The 20,860-nt window shown below is 44.8% G+C and overlaps 1 protein-coding gene across 2 annotated transcripts in view; it reads left to right on the forward strand.

Moving 5' to 3' along the window:
- Positions 1–20,860, forward strand: part of PARP8 (poly(ADP-ribose) polymerase family member 8) — a 244,399-nt gene that overhangs the window by 186,804 nt on the left and 36,735 nt on the right. For both annotated transcript variants that reach the window (XM_053300672.1, XM_053300673.1), the window contains 3 exons: positions 4,050–4,614; positions 9,755–9,808; positions 9,911–10,006. In XM_053300672.1, coding sequence (XP_053156647.1) covers positions 4,050–4,614; positions 9,755–9,808; positions 9,911–10,006 — 715 coding nt within the window. The remainder of the gene's footprint in view (positions 1–4,049; positions 4,615–9,754; positions 9,809–9,910; positions 10,007–20,860) is intronic.

Below are 20,860 nucleotides of genomic sequence, written 5' to 3' on the forward strand. Positions count from 1 at the left end.
TAGCCCACATCCAACCCATCATCACCTCCAGCCCCCAGTTCATTACCCAAATCTATTTCTCCATGACATCATCATCAGGAAATGGCATAACCTCCCTAAATGCCTGCCTACAGGCAGTAATGAACTGGATAAGGGATATTACCTGATAGATCTTCATGTTCTGGATGGGGTTGCACTCCCCCCTAAACAGCTACGTAGCCTGGGAATGCTTCTGGACCCAGGCTCACTCTGGTTTCTCAGGTTGAGGTTATGGCCAGGAGCACTTTCTATCAGCTTTGGTTGATACGACAGCTGCATCCGTTCCTTGAAGATAGTGATCTCAGAACTGTGGTACACTCTCTGGTAACCTCTAGACTTGACTACTGCAATGCACTCTATGTGGGGCTGCCTTTGTATGTGGTTAAGAAACTTCAGTTGGTTCAAAATGCAGCGGCTAGATCGGGGTGTCTCAGAGAGACCATATTATGCCTGTTTTGCAGCAATTGCATTGCTATCAATAGGTTTCCATGCAAAAACCAAAGTGCTGATGATTATCTTTAAAGCCCTAAGCAGCTTGGGACCAGGTTACCTAGGAGAGCACCTTCTTCTTCATGATCCCCACCGCACATTGAGATCATCGAGAGAGGTCCGTCTCCGTATGCCACTGGCTTGTCTGGCAGTAACTCGGGAGCGGGCCTTCTCCACAGTTGCTCCTGGACTATGGAATGTGCTCCCTATGGATATTCCTGGTTTAACCTCTTTGCCAGCCTTCAAAAGAGCCATTTAGACACGTTTTTTCAGCCAGACTTTTAGTAATCTCTGAATGTTTTAAATTTTTAAATCACTGTTTTTAATAGTTTGTTTCATTTTGTTTTTCTTGTATTTGTTTTTGTGAACCACCTAGAGCCTTTGGAGTTGGTATATATATTAAATGAATGAATGATTACATCCACTGCTTCTCTAGGATTTGATGTCTGAGAAAGAGCCGAATGTCATCTGCATCTTGCTGTCACTTCAGTCCAAACTGAATATAAGTGTACTATATAATGCATATAAACTTTACCTTATATGCAAGATGCAGATAGGAAGGAAGTATCCTACTGTATGTACTTTGAATGTGACATGTGCATCACTGTCTGTGTGTACAGATCTCTGCATGTGTATACTGTACACAGATTGTACATGTGGAACATAGTGAGACTGTTCTCAGGCGCAGGCAGAACCAGGCTAAGGAAGCCCAGCCTGGTTTTGCCTGCGTGTGAAAACTGCCAGGAGCCATGCAGCTCCTGGAGGCAGCACGGCGGCAAACCCACAAGGGAGCTCCAGCTGTTATTCCAGGTTAACGGCGCAAACGCACCACTAGCCTGGGCTAACTGATTGTGTGTCGGTGCTGTGCCGTTTCGGTGCCATATGACTTCACATAGCACCCACACCCCAGCACCCTCCTGGCCGGTGTTGGGAAACTCCCCATAATGCACCACGCCCTTGTGTGGAGCTGCAGCAGTGGTCCTGAAGTAGTCAGAGGTGCTATTTATGTACCTGCTTTGGGAGTCAGGATGCCAGCCACTGATGGTGGGAGCAGAGCTGGTCTTGTGGCAGCTAGGGATGTGCACAGAACCGGTTTGGCACTCCTTTTCTGGAGTGCCGAACTGGTTCGAAGTGCCAACATTCAAGACAGTTCAGAGGCCGAGGGTTACTTTAAGAGGCAGGGAGGGTGCCTCCTATCTGCCCATCCATGCCTTGCCACTTCCCCCCCCCCACCGGTGCTCTCCCAAAAAGTGTGGGAGTGTTCTTCCTTGCAGCCTCATTCTTCCTTGCAGCGTTCTTGCAGCGTTCTTCCTTGCAGCCTCATTCAGCGTCACCACACAAATGGCTGACGCACATACGCCAGCCATTCTGTGCTCCAGTTCCATGCACATCCCTAGTGGTAGCAAGCATGCATTGTCCCCTTTGCTAAGCAGGGTCTGCCCTGGTTTGTATTTCAATGGGAGAATACATGTGTGAGCACTGTAAGATATTCCCCTCAGGGGATGGGGGGGGCTGCTCTGGGAAGAGCTCCTGCATGCTTGCGTGAAGAAGGTTCCAAGTTCCCTCCTTGGCATCTCCAGGGTAGGGCTGAGAGAGACTCCTGCTTGCATTCTTGGAAAAGCCGCTGCCAGTCTGTGAAGATAATACTGAGCTAGAAGGACCCAATGATCTGACTCGGTATAAGGCAGCTTCCTATGAATGATAAGCATTAACTGTGATAAGGATTAACTTAAATAGGAAAGAACCTGTTAGTTCTACATAGATGCCTACGTACAGAAATAGAAAAGGTTTTAAATATTTTCAAAACACATGTTCCATAAATTCCTTTGAATTCTAACTTCTCCTTCCCAGTGGGTTATATATTTTTTCAAATACCAATATATACATGTCAACTGAGTTGAGCCCCAACAACAAATATGTCATAATTGCCCACTTCTCCATAGTTTAAATCCTATAACAATTACACAGGTTGGTGTGTGTGTGTCTGTTTAATGGTGCTTTCATATTTTACTGAAGAAGTTCACATAAATGAGGTATTGCTGGAGCAACTGTTGAGAAAATTATACCATTAATTTGTCAGGCTTTTCACACAATGAATTCTTCGGTTCCTGCCTCTTTCATTCCACTTCCTGCAAGTTCTTCGCAATGCCTGGTGAAGATCTATTAGCAGCACTGTAGAGGTGATGGACATGGTAGAGTGTGAAAAATATAGATGAGATTTCCAGCTATGGCTAGTAAAAATCCATCATGAGAGATGCTGCAAAAATGTCTATTTGACTCTCAGAGAACATCCACACAAGCATGGGACACTTATTAAGTTCTTCTTAATTAATTAAATCTATAGGCAGTATTTTTTTCCTTTTTTTTTTTTTGCATTTGAACAGTTTATTTCCATGAGTTGTAAAGCAGCTTATTTGTCATCTTGTGGGTGTTTTGAGTATTATTTAGCCTATAATACTTTTAAAAACAAAAAGTAAGGCCGTAAAGTTTAATTTATCAGCTCAGTTAATTAGTTGAGTAGTTCAATTAACTGAACAGTTCTGTTGAACTTCTTCACTTTCTCCTTCTCCAAAATCCTAGGGTTCAAAATTATAAAGCTCTAAATGTGTGCTTCATAAGACAGGATTAACTGAGCTGTTCAATTTATCAGTTGAACAGCACTTAATCAACTAAAAATGTGCCCCAGGTAATCAGACCACACAACTGTTTTAAAAACGTATTATTTGCAACAGAAGCACAGGAGGCCCTCTTTATTCACGGGGTTTTCCATTCTTGCCTATAGGCGCGGATAAAGAAACCTTACCCCTATGGCAATCTAGGGGTTAGCTTCCTACACACACACAAGAGACTAAAAATTAGGGTGGGGGAAGCAGAAATAAGAGAAATAAAGTCTCCAGCAATGACCCCCCCCAAACCCCCAATTCCGCCAATTTTTTTTTGGGGGGGGGGAATAGTAGTCTTTTAGAGTAACTCCTGAACAGTAAAATACTGAGTAACTTAGTCCTAATGTCAGCCACTGTGGATGTAGTAGTTTTGTTTGAGTAATCTCGAATGGCTAAAAGACCCATTAATTTGTTGATCTTCTCTTAAAACTTTTTAAAGCTAGTGGCCATCACCACATCCTATGGAGTTAATAATGCATTGTGTGTAGGTGTTTTTTTTGTGGGGGGTTTTTTTTTTTTGGTAGCTGTCCTGAAACTGGAAATTACACATGCACACACACCGGACACACACACACACACAGAGAGACATACAGAGAGAGAGAGAGAGAGAGAGAGAGAGAGAGAGAGAGAGAGAGAGACATAAAGAGAGAAGAACACCCAGAGAGACACAGGCCGACACAAAAACATAGACAGACACACAGGTGTGTGTGTGTGTGTGTGTGTGTGTGTGTGTGTGTGTGTGTGTGTGTGTGTGTGTGTGTGATGACAGAGGGGCAGCCACTGGACACTGAATAAAAGAAACATTCTGTTGGCAGTTTGCATAATAAGGTGTTGATATGTTGTACTCAAGGCTAACCTTTCTTGCTTTTCATTTTTAAGGTCGCCAAGTTATCCTCCACCAGGCTGTGGGAAAAACAAATCAAAGCTGAAACCTGAACAAGATGGCATCTCAAAAACCCACAAGTTGCTGAGAAGGACTTGTTCTAGCACAGTTAAAGCTGAGGATGCGTGTGTCACCAAGTCTCACCGAACCTTTGGCCGCTCCTTGTCTAGCGATCCCAGGGCTGAACACACGATGACCATCAAATCGCACAAACTGTTGAACCACTCTTGCTCAGCGGCCATCAAGCAGGATGAGTGCATTACCTTAAAGCCCCACAAATTGCTGAGTAGGCCATGCTCCGGGGATACTCGATGTGAGCACAACAGTACTTTGAAGCCCCACAAACTTTTAAGCAGGTCTTACTCCAGTAACCTTAGGATGGATGAATTAGATGGGCTGAAGAACCACAAGTTACTCAGCAAGTCTTACTCCAGTGCCCCCAAGTCGTCTAAAATGGAGCTTTTCAAGGAACCCACCATAGCAGAGGGCAGGAGGCTCTCTCTTACCTCAGGGCTTATTGGTATCTTAACACCATCTTCATCATCACCCTCACAATCCACTGTGCGTAACCAGTTTTGTTTGGTCTGCATCCTTTTTCCTCCCTCCGTATTTCTGAAATGCTTAAACATGCAATATATACAGAAATGCAGGCAGAGTTTCCTTAAAGCACACTGAAGCCTACTTCGGTTCAAACGCTTGGCTTGCCGTCCATCACCCATTGTTAGTGCCAAAATAGTCCAGTAGAACTGCTCCAGTTTAAGCGAGTTGTTGGTTGCAGCTTTTAGAAATGTTTCAGCCTCCGCTTAACACTGGTGAATTTTACTGACCTGAATTGCCCTCTCGGGACTTCCCTTTGAAAAATATATTGAACTAGCTGATCTGGCGCAGAGCATCTGTGCCGCTAGTTCTCCATCGCCGCCTTCACCCCCCACCCCAGTCGTTGCTTTTTTTGCCTGCCTGCGCCTGCCCGTCTTCTCCACCCACCCGCTACCTGCCCCATCTCCTTTTAGGACGCCCGCCCCCACTTTCTGGCTGCCCGCCTGCTGGTTGCGGCTGCCCAGCCACTCGCCTGCTCGCCACTGTTTTCTTCAGCTGGCCAGCCACCACCGCCACATTCATTCTCTGGAACGTCCCGTGGCTATCCGGCAGCTCTCCAAACGCTCACGAGAGCTGCCATGCATGGGATTAGCCATGGGTATGTCTTAGAGAATTATATATAAAGATGATATTTGGGGGCATCATCCTATGAATTTAATAATATGTTTTGTGATTCTGACAGTCCCTAGACAGATAGAAATTTATTATTATTATTATTATTATTATTATTATTATTATTATTATTATTATTATTATTATTTAAAGTGTATTTATTTATTTATTTTACATTTTATATCCTGCTCTTCCTCCAAGGAGCCCAGAGCGGTGTACTACTACGTACTTAAGTTTCTTAAGTTTTTAATGAGTCCAGAAAATCTGCTTCTTCCAAGATTGGCTGGACTTGAGGCCCCTACCCACTCAGTCGCCTTGCCCAATCCTGGTAGATTGGAGACAGGCCTATAATTGCCTAGCTCTGAGGGATCCAATGCAAGTTTCTTCAAAAGAGAATATATTATTATTATTTCTTTCTTATTTTTACATTTTATATCCTGCTCTTCCTCCAAGAAGCCCAGAGCAGTGTACTACATACTTAGGTTTCTCCTCACAACAGCCCTGTGAAGTACGTGAGGCTGAGAGAGAAGTGACTGGCCCAGAGTCCCCCAGCAAGTATCATGGCTGAATGGGGATTTGAACTCGGGTCTCCCCGGTCCTAGTCCAGCACTCTAACCACATTTGTACATTTAATTTCTGCAGGAAATATCTGAATAGTGCACATACAATCAGTCAAGAAGATAATGCATGCAAATAAACAATGCTCAGTTCACATCTAAGCATCTTAGCACATATATACAATGCTTACCACAGGGCAAGTTTACAATGTAAGACACAATATCAATATATTTAGAAGTGACAATATAATCAAGTTTCCTCTAATACTAGTCATTACTTTGTTGCTCACGCAGTGTGTTCTGACAGCATCTCCCAATGAAATGTGGACTGATGTCCAAAGAATGCCTCAAAGCCTTACGGGGTATCTTTGCGAAAAGAAACAGCATGGTGCATTTTCAACAACGATTAGGAAAATGATCATATAGAAGCTCTCCGTGACTTTATTTTTTGATAACACTGAGGCCTGTACAGACATTTAAAATCTCCCATCGTGTGATGATCTGTCATTCACTCTGGGGACCATAGTGTGTAGAGAATGCAAGGCATGCCTTGAGACATCCACTGATCTAGCTACAGCTGCCATTCTCTTAACAGTTGAAAAATGTGCTGCTGCAGTTGTTGATTTGTGACCAGGTAGCTATGGTAGTATTTGTTGCTGGGCAAGGATTGAACCCAGGTTTCCCTGATCCCCAGTCCATTAGTAGATACACTACACCGTACTGATTCTTCTGGTGTTATAAATAAAAGGGAAGGCCATGGTAATGAACTTTCCATAAGGTTCTTTTGATGATGGCTTAAACTTTGGAGACTGGATCTGGTAGTGAATGAAGGAACCCCAACTCCATGGCATCTCTGCATGGGCACATTAGTGCTGCAGGAACCACCCTAGGATTCTAGCATGTTTCTGGAATACTCTACATGCTCATGGATATTCAGTCCCCATTCTGCCACAGTTGCTATTTGGGGCAGAAATATGGGGATGGAATAGCCACTGTGTTCAGATGCTGGGAAACTATAGTCAGTTCCTTAAATAATGGATCTTGCAGACCTAGAACACCAAACTGTTCCATCTCAACCTATAATACAGACTGAGAGCAATCTCAGTGGTTATTCTATCAGTAGTCCTAGCAGATTAGCAAGATGGCGTAGAGGAGAGGTAGGCAGTGTGTGGCTCTCCAGATGTTGCTGAAACTCCCATCATTCCCAACTGTATTCATTTGTGGTGGGGATGATGGGAGTTGTAGTTCAGCAACGTCTGTAGTTCAGCAACGTCCTGACACACAAGCACTAAGCCCAGTTGAAGTGTGCCCTCGAACCCAAAACCCAGGCTAAGTGGCAGGCTCCCTATGTGGTTTTGCCGCACATGGCTCCCGGCGGTTCACATGTGCCAGCAAACCGGGCTCGGCTTCCTTAGCCCAGTTGTGGCTGAGCATGTGACTAGACCCTCATACTATAAATCAGCAAAACTGATGTTGAACAGGCTGTATTCCGTGCCAATTTACAATTTGATACAGTGATCAGAAAGTGCACCAAACTGACATCTGCTACTGCCATTTAGAGCAGACTACTCTGGATGAGATGATCCAGTGGCTTCACCCTACAGGACAGCTCCCTCTATAATAAACTCTCACATCCACCCCTGCACAGTGACTAAAGTTACTAGCCCAAGACCATGACCCTAACTTTCTTTTTATAACCATAGCATCATGACCCTAACTTTCTTTTTATATCCATAGTAGAGATGGGCAAGGATTCAGAGAGATGTACTGGAAGAAGAAGAAAAACCATTGCTAACAGCATAATATAAGGATGCACAAACCTTTGCACAAGTTCTGTGCACATTTGTGTGTGTGAAAAACACTTATAGCGGCCGACATCCAGATACTGCACTTGTGTGAGGCTGTTGTGTTAACTAGCTGTGCTAAGTCTAGAACGTATGTTCCAGACTAGTGTTGTGCTAGTTTGGACATGCTTGCTCTTGTGCAACAAGGTACAGAAACAATGTTTTGCAAGACACATTTGCACAATCACATAATTTGGAAGATCTTTGTGATTTAGCATAGTGGCACAATCTTCTTGGATTAGTGCAACTTCATTGATTGCACAAGCACAGCGTCAGCCACCTGTGTAAATACAGGGATTCTGCTTAAGTGTTAGGTCAGTCAGATTGGGAAGCTTACTTGAACTTGGTCCAGTTCAGAAAGTGCACAGCGACTTTCCCGGCAAGGCTCCAGAGCTTCTCTATGCTGTGCCCTTTGGCTAGCTCAGGGACTACACAGTTCTGTGGAGGCTTAAACATCATCCTTCAGGGGCTTTGTACAGCTTTGTTTGAGTTATAATTAGTATCCAGGATTTGGATTACATAAAGAGAAACACTTTGAATACCTGTGTGATTTCTTTATAATGTCCTTTGAAAAGTTCTCCCTCATGGAACAAAGCAATTTAGACAAACAATCGGCTGACAGCCAAAGTAACACTATGCTGGTGCTAAGGAGGAGGGGAGATATTTTTCAATCTCTCCTCCCCTCTGAAGCCCACCGTACCTCCTGAAAATATGTCCCTGAGGGTCGCACAATCCTCAGAGATATATTTTGGGAGGCATAGTGAGCTTTAGAAGGCAGGAGAGATTGACAAATATCACCTCTCTCTCATAGCTCCAGCACAATGGTAGTCTGGGTATCAATCAGTAAAATTTAGCTCAGGTCTAACTTAGAACTTGTTCATTTTGAAGCCACACTGGCTATGGTGTATCACTGGAAGGATATGTATACTATATATCAGGTTCTCAAAGTGATGAATCACTTTGGCTCAACTTGTATATGAGCCACGATAAATGGTATATCTTTCTACACCAGAGGTAAAGAAAGTGCAGCTCTCCTTACATGCTGGTAGCCTTCCAGCCAGTGCCAGGAGGATCCCCACAATGCACTGCACTCATGCGTGGTGCATTATAGGAGTTCCAGGGGCTGAGAAGACACATACCAGCCCCTGACCCTCCACGCTGCTGGCATTAGCCAGCAATCATCTGGGCTGGTGATCCGCCCACCCAGGGAGGAGTCCTTGATCATCTGCTGGGGCGGTAAACATTTTAAGGCTTCCTGCCCTGCAGATCGGAGATAGATAGATAGATAGACACACATTCATACACATGATACTTAAAAAGTTTGTATTTTAAAGAAAGAATCGTGTTCTTTTTGTAGAACATACAATCTTCTGCTATTAAAGAATGGGCATACAGCCTTCAGAGACTGGTTTGTTGTTGTTGTTTTAAGTAAAAGCTAGTGAAAAACAGATGGTTTTCTCTTGAGCACTCTCTGAGAAATAGTGTTTTGCTTATGAACAACTTCTCAATGTCATGATTTGCCCCCCACCATGTGAGCAGGGACATGAGCGCATGTCTCATTCCCTCATCCTGGTGGGCTGGTCCCTTTTTCATAAACATGCAGGTTGTTATGTACCCATGATTTAGATGAAGGCAGTTCATCTAAATCAGGGGTACATAACTTCAGCCCTCCTACAGATGTTGGCCTACAACTCCCATAATGCTTTACTACTGACCACTGAGCCTGGGGATGTAGAAGTTGTAATCCAAAAAACCCTGGAGGGACGAAGTTGTGCAGCCCTGATCCAAAGCTTACCCTCACCCATAATTTAAATGCTACTTTGAAATAGAATTTAAATTGTATGTGGGGGGGTGATCCCTCACAGGCCTTTGCAAGATGACCTGCTCCTGCAGTTATACAAAGTGGACTGGCTCTCAAGGAGGGAGAAAGTGGGATGTGTACATTCCTGTCCCTGACCATGTGGTAGATGGAGCCAGTTGGACGAATCATCCAAACTGGACCTCCAACTTACAAATAAATCTACAATAATATTTCTCACTGCCTCACTCATCCTAATGCTCCTTTTTTTCTTTTCTCTTCTCTTTCAACAGCCAAATTATGGTGCAAAATCCATTCCAGTAAGAGACCATGGCTTTCTTGTGCAGGTAAGGAAGAGTACCTAATCTGTTTTGGAAACTTGGAGAAGGTTGAGCTGTTAGTTAATTATTTTAAGCAGATTGCATTGTTCTCTTTTTCATTGTTCTCAGACAATTGAGTTTGCTGAACAGCGAATACCGGTACTGAATGAATACTGTGTGGTTTGCGATGAACCACACGTCTTTCAGAATGGGCCCATGCTTAGGGTAAGTTTAATTATCCTTGAACTAAATGATTTATTATGTGGTATATGTTCATGCTCTTTTAATGTGTGTTCAGAAGAACACTGGGGCAGACTGTGAATCTGTCTTTAAAGAAGACTACATAACCTGGGTACCTTGGAGAGCTCCTCTCCTGATATCCCCTTGGGATGTGCATGGAACCAGTTTCTGCAGTTTGGTTCAAATTCAGACTGAATTTGAACTGGACTGTGGATTCTAGAACTGACTCAATTGAACTGACTGCTGGTTCGGTTCAAATTCAAACTGGTTCAACCATAGGGAATAATTGGAGACTCAAACCAGCCCATTATTCCCCACAGGTAGCATCTAGGGACACCAAAGCGGATTGGGTAGTAGGGGATGATGGGTGCTACTTACCACCCAACCTGCAAAACAATTGGGCAATTGGGTGATTTTTAATGATTTTGTGAATTTTTTCTGGGTCAGTAGGTCAAACCTAACTTATGCAAGTGTGGCAAACTTATGAGAACAATGCTTAAGATTGATATAGCACTTTGTCTACATGCTCCTGGAGCTGCCTTCTACTGAGTAAAGCCATTGATCCATCTTGGTCAGTATTGTCTACACTGACTGGCAGCATCCTTTCAGGATTTCAAACAGGATTTTTTTCCCCGATACCTACCTGGAAATGTGAGGTGTTGAACCGAGAATCTATTGCGTGCACAGCAGGCTTTCTGTCACTGAGCTACAGGCGCTCTTCATTGCATGTTTCGGAGTAATCCTCACAGCTGTCCTGTAAAGTTGGCCAATACTGAAGTTCCACATTATAGATTGGAAGCCAAGGCCAAGAGAACAATAGCCAGGCCTAAGATTTCCCCCTAGGACGTCAGGGCTGAAGTGAGCTTTGCTTTACCATCTCCTTCAGGCACTTGTGAAGAGAACTGCAATATAAAGACCACCCCCTACTGGGACTCCTCCACTTCAAGAAGCATTGTGTGTATTGCTAGCTATGCTTAATCCTTTTAAAATATCTTTAAATCAAGAGGGGCTGTTGCTCAGTGGTAGTGCACCTGCTTAGCACGCAGAAGCTCCGAGGTTCAGCCCCTGCTATTTCCAAGTAGGGCTGGGAAAGACCCTTGTTTGAAACTCCGGAGAGCTTTTACCAATCAGAGTCAAACATGCTGAGCTAGATGGACCAAGAGTCTGACTCAGTAGAAGGCAGTTTCCTATGGTCCCCTCTTCGGAATAACTATTAAAAGCACTGGAGCCTTTTTTAAAAAAATCTTTATTGAGTCCCTTTTTAATGTAGTGGTTTTTAAGCAATGAATTGGTATATGTGAGTGTAAGCCAAAGGGGAAAATAAATCCTTCCATACTTTAAGGAACCAAAAATAAAGCAGCTTTAAGAAACCAAAAAAACCCAGAGAGAACTAAGCCAATGGGATTGTCTGAGAGAAGGACGCAGATATAGCCAGCAGTCTTTGAGTGCTTGTGGTCTTCTTGGCACACAGCTGATTCTTTCTGAGACATGTTTGGGAGTCAGGCTTGCATTTGTAGTTCATCCATAAAATGCTCCTGTCAGGGGAAAAAATAGTCCTTTGGTAGCCTCTAGAACTGTCCTGTGCCCTTGTGGATAAATGCTCTTAAAACAAAACAACTCCTAGATAGCTGGACCCCTTCTACCTGTCTTTGGGACAAAGACAGTAGCCACTCACGTAACTGAAAACAAGCAAAGATGTCCGACTCATCTGAAAAGCAGATGGGTTCATTTTAAGCAGCAGAGAGATGATCAGCAGCCTTGCAACATGTTGGCCATTATTGCCCAGCTGTCACTGCCCAGTGGCAACTGAAGGATAGATCCAGGTTTGTGCAGTGCAAGACTAGATAGAGGCCTCTCTGGAAATGCAGTGCAGGCTATGCCTGCACACACCTGTCTGAAAAGCAGAGGGGAGATCTATTCATTCTGAGAAATAGAGAAAATTCTAACTGCAACATGCTGGCCGTTACTGCCAGTCTGGTGGTAAGTGAAGGAGGTCTGCACCATGCAAGCACTAGACCTCTGGAAATGCAATGTGGCTAGGTTTGCACCACTCTTCAGGTGTTGCACAGTGTACATGGGTATGGAAACCATATTTAGTTTCCATACCCATGGTGCTTGTTAACCCCATCCCTGTGTCATTGTAGCCAGTAGCAGGTGGTGAGCACTGCTCCAGTGGGGGGCAGTGGGAGTGGAAGATCACTAGAAAGCGGGCTAGGCTCCCTTCGCCCGCTTTATAGTGATCGTGGGAATAGGTTCACTGTCTAGTATAGCATACTGGGTACTGGTGATGGGTAGGTTTGCAGCTATTTAAAATGGTATTTCCCCCCTCACCACCACCCTGGAATGGTGCTCACTCACTCCAGCTGTCTATAGCCATGCCACTCAGCTCTCCTCAAGTACAGCTTCTGTTTCGAGAAGCAAACACTGTACCTGGAAGAGTTTCTCCCTGTGATCTGGAGCCCTCGCCACCTGAACGGGACTGAACTGGGCCAGCAACAAGTGGTGTCAGGGGAGAATATCACTGCACTCCGCCCACACCGGCTACACCAGCCCGCATGCGCTTAGCAAGGGATTGCAGCCAGTAGGCACACCAGCCCTCCCCAGTCCTTGACCGCCAGTCATCAGTGGCGGCCGGAATATCAGCACACAGCACCCCGTGGCTACTGCTGATGCTCTTAGCTCTGAGGTCACCTGGAATAACTTCCAAGCTCTGAGCTGAGAACAAGAATGGCCAGGAGGTCAAAGAGAGGTGGAAAGCTGTGCTGGAAAGACAGAGCCAGAACACAAGCGGTCACAGCAGTGCACTTTGAGCTTGATCTCCAGGGCGGATTTCTCCCTGTGCCAGTTTTGCTCTTCCTTTCCCCCTCCATCTCTGCTTGAGCAGGGCTTGTGGGATGTCTTCATTTCATTTGTGCCCGTTAGGCATGGCTCTTTGAGGGGAACCTCAGGGAGGCAAGATGTCTCATTCAGCTGCTTAGCACATAGGAGAGAGCGTGGTCCCTGCTTCTGCCTTCTCCCTTTAGATAAACAGCTTCAAAGGAATCCCAGAATAACAATGAAGAAGATTAGGAATGGAAGAGTCTGGACCTAAGCAAACATTTTTTTAAAAACTGATCCGGGGAATTGGTTCTTGGCATCTAGCAGATTTGAGCTTAGTGGATCAAAAGAGAGAGGCGGGGTGTGGGAAGAGAGACATAGAATGTGAGTTGCCCTTTAAAAGAAAGTAGATTCAGATTATAGCACAAATCAAACTAAGCAATATGGAGTTGCCTACGCAAAAGGCCATCAGAGGCGGCTCTGCTCCATGTGCCGACCTTGAGAGAGGCCGGATTGTTGTGCACACAGGATAGGGCCTTCTTGGTCATTGCCCCCAATCTTTGCTCTCCCAGTGGACACCCGTTCCCAGTGGACACCCGTCAGTCAGTCAAGATAGTTTGGGAATAGCTATTCCTGGATTCTTCCCCCAGCCATAGGAAAGGAAAGGTTGTGCTGTTGAGTCAGTGTCGACTCCTAGCGACCACAGAGCCCTGTGGCTGTTTTTGATAGAATACAGGAGGGGTTTACCATTGCCTTCTCCCGCGCAGTATGAAAGGATGCCTTTCAGCACCTTCCTGTACTGTTGGTGCCCAATATAGGAGTTTCCTATATTCTGGGAAATACACCAGTGGGGAATCGAACCAGCAGCCTCCTACTCTCTAGGCAGGTTGTTTCCCCACTGCACCATTTGGTGGCTTTCACTGCCCACCCATATAGGCTCCAATGAGTCCCAGGATCCCTTTGGTACTGAGTCAGATCATTTTAGCTCAGTACTATCTGTTCTGTAAGGGTGGTCCTGGGGTGGGGGGAGAAGGGGGCAAGCACCCCCTCAAACTAGTAGTTTGCCCCTCTTTCTGACCCCCCCATCTCTATTTCAGAAATCTAACATGTGGGACACAGCTCACTCATCCAGAAATGCATTTTGCTCCTTCTGTGTCTCCCCCAGAATGTATTTCCTAGTGCTGCCTCATGGCTTAGACCTTGATGGTCTTTTTCCTCAAGGGAAGGTCTTAATTTGCTTATCGCTTTGTGATAGGCCATTACAGATTGGAAACTACCACCCAACTGAACCTCTCCCAGGTCTCTGGCCAAGAATCTGCCCCAGCTGCTCTATGTGAGATCCTTGAGATAGCAAGGATTGAGCCCTGGAAATTCTGCATTTAAAGCAGGTGCTCAGCACATGATACTCAGTTTGACTGATTGTTATAAACATGCTATTTTAGGAATTGAGCATTCCTAAATTCTCTAGATTTTTTTTTGTGTATCCCCCCCGCCCAATATAATTAATCAAAAAGTGGTTGTGATGGCAGGCAAAGGGCCTGACATGGTGAATTTGCCTTCTTAGTCTATTTAAAATGTGTAGCTTCCATTTGCTTCTGTATTTTCCTAACAATTTACTTAGGAAAGAACACATTTGAAAATGTTTTCGAACACATTTGAAAATGTTTTCGCTCATGTGTTAAATTGACCAGTAATCATATAGGCTGGTTATAACCTTTTTTAAGAAGGTTGAAACCTCAGAAATATACCACAGTGTTTTCCTTTCAATTTCTGACATTTCCTCCAGGGTTCCATCTTGTGTTGTGATCTCAAACAAAAGATCTGTTGCAGGGGCTGCAACAGAGAAGGCCCGTTCCTAAGTACAGTGAGGGAAATAAGTATTTGATCCCCTGCTGATTTTGTCCGTTTGTCCTCTGACACAGAAATGACCAGGCTATAATTGGAATGGTAGGTTTATTGTAGCTGTGAGAGACAGAATAACAACAAACAAACCCTCAAAAGCCCAGTGCCCAAAAGTCAGCGATGGATTTGCATTGTAGTGAGGGAAATAAGTATTCGATCCCTTCACAAAAGATTTCTTAGTACTTGGTGGCAAAACCCTTGTTGGCAATCACAGAGGTCAGACGTTTCTTGTAGTTGGCCACCAGGTTTGCACACAACCCAGGTGGGATGTTGTCCCACTCCTCTTTGCAGATCCTCTCCAAGTCAGAAAGGTTTCGAGGCTGATGTTTGGCAACCTGAACCTTCAGCTCCCTCCACAGATTTTCTATGGGATTAAGGTCTGGAGACTGGCTGGGCCACTCTAGGACCTTCATGTGCGTCTTTTTGAGCCACTCCTTTGTTGCCTTGGCTGTGTGTTTTGGGTCATCGTCATGCTGGAATACCCATCCACGACCCATTCTCAATGCCCTGGCTGAGGGAAGGAGGTGCTCACCCAAGATCTGACAGTACATGGTCCCGTCCATCGTCCCTTTGATGCGGTGAAGGTGTCCTGTCCCCTTAGCAGAAAAACACCCCCAAAGTATAATGTGTCCACCTCCATGTTTGACGGTGGGGATGGTGTTCTTGGGCTCATAGGCAGCATTCCTCCTCCTCCACACACGGAGAGTTGAGTTGATGCCAAAGAGCTCGATTTTGGTCTCATCTGACCACAACACTTTCACCCAGTTCTCCTCTGGATCATTCAGATGTGCATTGGCAAACTGCAGACGGGCCTGTACATGTGCTGCCTTGAGCAGGGGGACCTTGTGGGCACTGCAAGATTTCAGTCCTTCACGGCGTAGTGTGTTACCAATTGTTTTCTTGGTGACTATGGTTCCAGCTGCCCTGAGATCATTGACAAGTTCCCCCCGTGTAGTTCTGGGCTGCTTTGTCACTGTTCTCATGATCATTGCAGCTCCACAAGGTGAGATCTTGCATGGAGCCCCAGACCGAGGGAGATTGACAGTTATTTTGTGTTTCTTCCATTTGCGAGTTATCGTGCCAACTGTAGTCACCTTCTCACCAAGCTGCTTGGCGATAGTCTTGTAGCCCAGTCCAGCCTTGTGCAGGTCTACAACCTTGTCCCTGACATCCTTCGACAGCTCTTTGGTCTTGGGCATGGTGGTGAGTTTGGAAGCTGAGTGATTGCTTGCTTCTATGGACAGGTGTCTTTTATACAGGTACTGTAACAAGCTGGGATTTGGAGCACTCCCTTACAGAGGGTGTTCCTCATCTCAGCTCGTTACCTGCATATAGTGAAAAGACACCTGGGAGCCTGAAATCTTGCTGGTTGATAGGGGATCGAATACTTATTTCCCTCACTACAATGCAAATCCATCGCTGACTTTTGGGCACTGGGCTTTTGAGGGTTTGTTTGTTGTTATTCTGTCTCTCACAGCTACAATAAACCTACCATTCCAATTATAGCCTGGTCATTTCTGTGTCAGAGGACAAACGGACAAAATCAGCAGGGGATCAAATACTTATTTCCCTCACTGTAGCTGTCAGGTAAGTTGGCGGCAGCTGCAAGCAAACCTTTCCAGATGATCTTAGCAGGCAGTGGGGCTCATGGCGAAGAAGACATTCTCTTAAATACCCAGGGTCTAAGCTTTTTAGGGCTTTATAGGTAATGACCAGCACCTTGTATTTTGCCCAGAAATGTATCGGTAGCCAGTGCAATTCCTTCAACACAGGAGTAATATAGTATCTCCTAGATGGCCCAGAGACCAACCTGGCTGCCGCATTCTGAACCAACTGCAGTTTCCGGACTACGTACAAAGGCAGCCCCACATAGAGTGCATTGCAGTAATCCAGCCTAGAGGTTACCAGCAGATGTACCACTGTTTTGAGGTCATTCATACCCAGAATGTTGGGGGCAATATGCTAAATCATTGTAAACCGCTTACAGAGCTCCGGCTATAGAACGGTATATAAATGTAAGTGCTATTGCTATTGCTATTGCTATCTCAAAAAAAGGGAAGCAACTGGCGTATCTGCCAATAGCTAAGCTAAGCATGACAAGTTGCTCCTGCTACCACAAGACCAGCTCTCCTCCCTAATCACTCAAATAGTTATATAAAATTGAAAAAATATCATTCAGCTTGTATGGAATACGTTTATTTGATGGAAAGGACCATCAGAATTTGCAACAGAACAAGTTTCTGGAGGAATTGAGCTAATATATCTTAACCATCATTAAGAATGTTTACATTACCATATGGTACAATTGACTGGTTATGAGCTGAGCAGAGCTATTAGAATAATTAAACAAAGTTCTTAGATGGCAAAGCTAACTTAATGGATTAATGTGTGGCGGGGGCGGGAGGGCTTGCCTTTCTTTCTATCTGTCTATCTATATCTATCTGTCTGTCTGTCTATCTATCTGTCTGTCTGTCTATCAATCTATCTATCTTTTTATACCACTGATTTGTACTTCTCTAGGCAGTGTACATCTCTAGGCATATGACAGCTTTCTAATCCAAGTATGATTAGAAATCTGTCCACTACTGTTGAGACCACTTTTGAAATATGTACACCTTCCTCTGCAGTCAGTTTTACAGGAACATTACAAAATGTGCATCCTTGCAGCATTCCACAACAGGTGGAAGTATTGTCCAAAGGATTTTCAATGCTCTTTCCTCTTTTTGCCATCGCCACTCTGTGGGACTTGCTGTGTTTGGTTGGCATGCAGCCGCTTGGCCCCATACTATTTCTGCCTGGTATGCAGCCTCTTTGAGTACAGTATGAGTGCATCCAGGATTGGCAGAATATAAAAATAGGTTTTCTGTTTCCTTGTGAAAAGTTCCAGTCTTACATAATAACATTAGAACAGCCCTACTAGATCAGGCCCAAGGCCTGTCTAGTCCAGCATCGTGTTTCACATAGTGGCCCACCAGATGCCTTTGGAAAGTCTGCAGACAAGAGGTGAGGGCATGCCTTCTCTCCTGCTGTAGCTCCCCTGTAACTAGTATTTAGAGGCATCTTGTCTCTGAGGCTGGAAGTGGCCTATAGCCACTAGACTAATAGCCATTGATAGACCTGTTTATCATGAATTTATCTAAGACTCTTTTAGAGCCATCCAAGCTAGTGGCCATCATCACATCCCATGGAGAATTCCATAGGTTAATTATGTACTGTGTGAAAAAGCACTTCCTTCTGTTGATCCTAAATGTCCTGGCTTTCATTTTCATGGGATGACCACGAAACATTCAATATGTTCTAGTGTTGTAAAAGAGGTAGAAAATTTTCTCTGTCTACTCTCTCTACTCCGTGCATAATTTTATATACCTCCATCATGTTTCCCCATAGTCTCCTCTTTTCCAAACTGAAAAGCCTCTACTGCTGTAGCCTTCCCTCATCAGAAAGGTGCTCCTGGCCCCTGATCATCTTGGTTGCCCTCTTGTGCCCCTTCTCCAGTTCTACAGTATCCTTATTAAGATATAGTGAGCAGAAATGTACACAGTACTCCAAATGTGGCCACACCATAGATTTGGGCATTATAATACTGGCATTCTTATTTCCTACTTCCTAATGATTCCCAGGCCACCTAATGATGCAGTGGGGAAATGACTTGACTAGCAAGCCAGAGGTTGCTGGTTCGAACCCTGCTGGTATGTTTCCCAGACTATAGGAAACACCTGAATCGGGCAGTCGTGATATAGGAAGATGCTGAAAGGCATAATCTCATACTTCGTGTGAGATGGCAATGGTAAACCCCTCCTGTATTCTACCAAAGACGACCACAGGGCTCTGTGGTTAACACCGACTCAATGACACACTTCACCTTTAATGATCCCTAGCATGGAATTGGCCTTTTTCACAGCTGCTGCAAACTGAGTTGACACTTTCAATGAGCTGTCCACCATGACCCCAAGATCTTTCTCCTGGTCAGTTACTGACAGCTCAGACCCCATCAGTGCATATATGAAGTTGGGGTTTTTTGCCCAACTTCATTTGCCCTTTTACATTTGCTTACATTGAACTGCATTTGGCATTTGTTGCCCACTCACCCAGTTTGGAGAGACATGCATCATTCACATGCATGATGACTGTCATATGTGATTACCAGAAACCTATCCAAGATCTGGAGATCTCATTCTTTAATCACTACCAGGCATTGTCTCGGTTTTGTAAAAACACTTGACACATCATCAAACAATTTCCATTCACTGCATGCAGAATTCTTGCCTTTGCCACAAAAGAATAATATGATAGCACACCCAGTGAATGAATGGGAAAGAAGGGTAGTCCCCTAACTTTTTCAGGCCCTAATGAGTCAGCCACTTCATGGACAGGAATCCGTTGGTGCTTTGTGCCTTTCCCAAAAGAAACCCACATGGTCTGAAGGCCAAGCTCCTTAAGTGATGCAGGAACTGATCTGGTAATGTCTACGATTTCTGTGTCACTGGCTTTGATTAAAAGTTCATTGCGACCCAATGTTACTGCATTGTTAGCATGCACAAATATGCACGTGTCGAGCTCTTCATGTCAACAAGGAGCCACATTATCTACACAGATATCTTCGTTGCTTATGATGTTTTCTCCTTTAGTTACAATTGTTCCTTCTGCACAGAGTGCTGCTATCTTGTCGGCTAAGAAGCTGAAAAGTTCACTCCTGTTGTTGTCAGAATCTCTTTGAAAGCTTTCCCAGTCATTTGGTTCTGTGTTGGTTCCTGCTACCCTTCTCCTCAGACCTTTTCCTTGGGCACACCCAGTCTCCACTTCCAGACTATCCTGCAAGTACACATCAAATACAATATCACATCTCTTGTACTTCATAGAATATGTCCACTGCATAGGAAAACACATCCTTTGCATAACTATCAAAGGGCATTCCTGTTCTCTGTGGTGGTAGGTGCTGACCAGTGCTGACCCATTTACTGTGATATTATCTGCTGGTGGTTCCTTCTGCAGCACTGTTATATCAGCTTCAAGAATTTCAATCTGCTGAGCCTTCTCACAGTTATGAAGTTTCCCATTGTCACTGAGTGAGCCTGGGGAGAACTGACTTTCAAACTTTAAAAACTCTTGCAAATTCAATTGTCTGTTCTGAGACAAGTGATAAAGAATCATACAAAAAGGTTGCAATCTTCCTTTGTTGTAGCCTGCTGCTGGAAGAAATCCAATTTGTTTTGATACAAGAGTTTTTCATCGTCATTGTTTAGCCCCACCATGAATGACCTGAACTGCTCTTTACCTGTGTTGTAGTGTGTAAAAATCATGCTAGCAAAACTATGATCTGCAATATCTCAGGTGTGGAGAAAAAATAGGTCTGTTGATTCTTCTGTGAGAGGCTGCCCCATTTCCAGAATCACATTGGTGAGCTTGTACACTCTATCAAATAATGGTTGTTGAGCTCACCCACACTGTTTGTGGGGAGTGCTTCTGTCCTTTAGCTCTTTGATACCAGAGGCAGTCTACCGGAGGTGAATGAAGAGAGAAAGAGAATATAACAAGAGAACCCTATCTGCCTCCAAAATCACTTCCTGCTGACTCCAGCTCCACACCCTCCAGGGATTTTTAATGCAGTCTCCATTCTATTCACATCCCCAGTCAGGGAGCATTTTAGAAAGACGATGTCCAAGACAGTTGCATCTGAGAGGTTTTGCTGTCTGTGCTCCTAGGTCAAATCTGAGTCATCTAATCCTTGAGGCTATTCACACGATTGTAGAAAATTGGGCTAGCCTCAGTTGATTTTCTGCAACTGTGAGAACCACCTGGCTCGGCTGTGAGCCCAGTGGTTCTTGAGCAGGTAACCCACTCAAGTAGCCTGTCCCTAAAACTGGGTTTGTGGAGCGAGCACTCCACAAACCCAGTTTTTTAAATCGTGAGTAGCCACGGCTACTCACAAGTAGACCCCCGGTGGGAGGCTGAAAAGCAGCCTCCAGGCTTCAGGGTCTCCCCAGTATGCCCTGCGCGCTTGTGCAGGGCATACTGGAACTTTGGGGGGCCGCGTGCCCCCCAAACTCCCCAGCCCCCGCTGGCCTCCGTCACAGAGCCAGCAACCGTGTGGGCGGCCGATCTGGTGCCCAGGGCTCCCGC

The sequence above is a fragment of the Hemicordylus capensis genome, chromosome 2 (assembly GCF_027244095.1).
Source record: "Hemicordylus capensis ecotype Gifberg chromosome 2, rHemCap1.1.pri, whole genome shotgun sequence".
NCBI classification, from domain to species: Eukaryota; Metazoa; Chordata; class Lepidosauria; order Squamata; family Cordylidae; genus Hemicordylus; species Hemicordylus capensis.